The sequence below is a fragment of the Anneissia japonica genome, unplaced genomic scaffold (assembly GCF_011630105.1).
Source record: "Anneissia japonica isolate Jap-2015-1 unplaced genomic scaffold, ASM1163010v1 scaffold287994_len634616_cov204, whole genome shotgun sequence".
In the NCBI taxonomy this organism is placed as follows: Eukaryota; Metazoa; Echinodermata; class Crinoidea; order Comatulida; family Comatulidae; genus Anneissia; species Anneissia japonica.
In genome coordinates, this window is record NW_022707798.1 from 602,523 (window position 1) to 606,058 (window position 3,536).

The 3,536-nt window shown below is 33.7% G+C and overlaps 2 protein-coding genes across 2 annotated transcripts in view; both read left to right on the forward strand.

Moving 5' to 3' along the window:
* LOC117106423 (alcohol dehydrogenase class-3-like) overlaps nt 1-802 on the forward strand; it is a 6,188-nt gene extending 5,386 nt beyond the window's left edge. The window contains exon 5 of the mRNA XM_033247788.1: nt 109-802. Coding sequence (XP_033103679.1) covers nt 109-133 — 25 coding nt within the window. The 3' untranslated portion in view covers nt 134-802. The remainder of the gene's footprint in view (nt 1-108) is intronic.
* A 1,559-nt stretch (nt 803-2,361) lies between these two features.
* LOC117106439 (broad substrate specificity ATP-binding cassette transporter ABCG2-like) overlaps nt 2,362-3,536 on the forward strand; it is an 8,402-nt gene continuing 7,227 nt past the window's right edge. The window contains exon 1 of the mRNA XM_033247815.1: nt 2,362-2,632. Within this exon, the coding sequence (XP_033103706.1) occupies nt 2,621-2,632 (12 nt within the window). The 5' untranslated portion in view covers nt 2,362-2,620. The remainder of the gene's footprint in view (nt 2,633-3,536) is intronic.

Below are 3,536 nucleotides of genomic sequence, written 5' to 3' on the forward strand. Positions count from 1 at the left end.
TAGATGTGTGTGTGTGTGGGTAGGTGTGTGTGATAATGCTCCTGCATAACAATTTGTGGGATATGACATTTTGAATTGTATGTGATGAATTTTTTTTTAATACTACAGTTTACGTAGTGTCGTGATCTTCTAGAAGGCGTCTCAGAAGGCTTATTTTGTTTACAACAACTGATTACAACATTGGTAGCCGAACGCATTCATTTAAGATAAATCGCAAGATACAAGATGACATTTATCAGAGTACCACAGACAAACATAGGCTACTTAATGTAGCTTTAACCCATTGTAAAAGAACAATAATTAACTTATATTGCTGTTACGTTTTTAACGACAATCCGCTCGGCTCAGATGGTCATCGACGATGGCCAACGGATAGTCGACCGTCAACCTGAGTGGGTCAGTAATTTTATTTCAAAATAACGTTTATATAAAGACGTTATTTACAGACTGCAGGCCCTACTCATTCAGCATAAGACTGCACGCCAACATCTAAAAACCATATCATATCGAGTGCATTAAAATTCATTAGTTGTTTTGTTTGCATTATGTCTTATCATATTGTTTGCCAATTTTCCATTTTGGTTTGAATCATCATTAGCGCTTGTGAATGGTATGGCCAAAACCCGAGGTGTAGGCCTATGTCTTCTTATCAGATATACGGTATTTACACTCTGGACGATGGTGCGTAGTTATTAATTGTGTTGAAAATAAATAAATATATAACGAAGTTAACTCTTCTGTGATGTTTATGTTTGTATGTGTTGTTTTAAACTGAGCATATTGAATAAATCAATCAAAGAAATATTGCACTTGAAGTGTGTTATATATGTATATAGGCCAAAATGGCAACAGAAAAGAAAACAACACAAAACATTATAAAGTAAACTGGAATAAGCATTTACAATTTTTAAGATATAAATATGTAAACGAAATCAAACATTAAACATGATATAACATAATAATAACTTAATAGGCCTAATAGTACATTTTGATTAATGACATAAAACACCGATTATGTTTGCATTGACCTTGTTTAACATACTTTCCATAACATTAAATGTTGTCAATTATGCCAGAATTAAGCCTATATTCTTATAATGAAAAAATTAAATATTATTTAAGCTGGTATTTGCAAAAATGGATAGTGTTTTGTGATCCGTAGGTGCCAAAGAACACAAAACAACCGGAAAATGGGACGGTCGAAAAATCATCCAATTTCGACAGAAACGTGAATATACCCTTTACGTTTTTCCCCCAAAATTTTAATATTTTTTAGTCGCTTTTCTGCTGATTCCTATAGAGAGTATGGTGCCCAGGGATCATGAAAACACCGATTATGTTTTCATGATACTTACGCTGGCCTGAGGTCCTGGACACAGAGGGTGCTTATGCACCACTAGCAATTAAATAAGGAATTAAGAAACCGTTTAAAGAGCAACTTTATGGATAGCCTAATTAAAATTTTCAAGCATTAGGCTTATTTTGCAACAACATCATAAAGAATAATTGAAAGAAATGCAGTAAATGATAATTTATTTCCAATTACTGTTTTTATAGAAACCAAATAGAAAGCTTACTTAAATAGGCCTATAAAGGTAAACTTTGGAATAATAAACCATTTTTTTCAATTATTATTATTATTATATATATAGGCCTATATATATATATATATATATATATATATATAATGTGTGTGGGGGGGGGAGGGGTGGGTGTGTGTGTGTGTGTGTATTCTTGATAGTAAATAGATCGGAACTTTGAATCTCGAACTGTCTCTGTCTCTCTTCGGAGTTATTGTCTGAAAGTTTGCTTCATCTACATCTGCCATCTTCAGTGTATACCGGTAGCGATTACCCTCGCGCAATCTTCTTTATAAACGGAGTGAATAATTGCGATACATTGATCGTGGTGTTTTTAAGATGTATTTGCTGCCTGCTGTTACACAGATATATACTGTAATTACGCAATTATATTACTGTATTATATAAATACAAGACTCTTTTATTGTCACATTGTAAAAGAGAAACAAGAAGATAAAATATTAAAGGTCTACAAAGAACTAGAAAAAAGATACAGAAACTGAATAAATATACCGGCTAATAGACCTAAACATAGTTCTTTTTTCTTAAGCTTTCAATGTTTTAATGTAATTTTTATATAATTTTTCATATTTCATGACCGACGATATAAACCTATCATTAGACTTGTCACTCATATAGGCCTACATTCTAACGAACAAACATACGAGTAGGTCTAGTTTACTATCATAGATGTAAGTTGTTTAGTTACTTAAGTAGACGAATTGTAGAGTTGACATTTTGAAAGGAAGTGTAGGCCTATTGTTAGATTGGAAGCCTGACTCGATGAAGAAAGGTCAATCGATTTCAGATCAGAAGGAGTGAAAAGATTAGACCTACTACACTAATACAGTATAAGACACCTCTTATATACGTATGGTACGGTATATTGCGAAATAGAAAACATATTGTGATGTCATGATCTTATCAAGTCACACTTTGTATGCGGCAACTTCCTATTTAATATTGCACGTTGGCATATTGACACTATAATAAAGCGGTTAGGAAGTTTGACGTGACACTCAACCCTTCTTGCCTTCACCATGACGGAAACAGTAAGTGAATTTATATTTTGATATGAAATTTGTAATTTGTTATTATAAATATTGTCAATACTTCTATTTTTCTACATTTCGCTTCAAATCCACTTCACAATATTTCTGTGAATAATTACCCAATTGGCATCAATTATCAATTATTTAATTTAAAAAAAACAAAACCATTTTTTCATTTTGTCGATGGCTAGCCGGCTGTACACACTAGCACATAACACAATGGAGTTGGTATATCTACCTATTGCATAGGCCTATCAGATATGATCAGTGGCTGACTTAAACGAGGGTACAGCGTAATGACCTCTCTCCCCCCACCACCAACTCCTTTCATTACTACAATTTCAAATAGACTCAATATCTTTCTACTTTGGAGACCCCGTGCCTCACAACGCCTAGTCATTCATGCACTAACTTCACTACTGTAATCCTAGGCTTCTCACTATGGGCATTGGGCAACAGGTAAAATGTTGACGCCCATAGGTCATGGTTCATATCATATAATAACCGGACTTAATCCTATAGACATGACCCTATGTGCTTGGTGATGGTGGTATAAACACACGCAATACACACAACACAATATTCAACGTTGTCAAAATATACAGTATTACTTGAATAGCATACAATGAGTTAAAAAAAACCTTGCCAAAAAGAAACAATAGGACACCAACAACATTGAGACTAATACACAAGGATTTTAAAATCGAATGTTTAGACCACATAATAATAGATGGATTTATATAGCGCAAATAAACGAGGTCTCTGTGCGCTAGAAAATATTGAAGTCAAGAACACAAAGAAAAAAGCCGGAGAAAAACAAAAAACAAAAAAACAAAACAATAAACACCAAGCTAGCACCGAAGTATGGGGTTACACCATCACCGCCAACCGGAGATCTGTATGT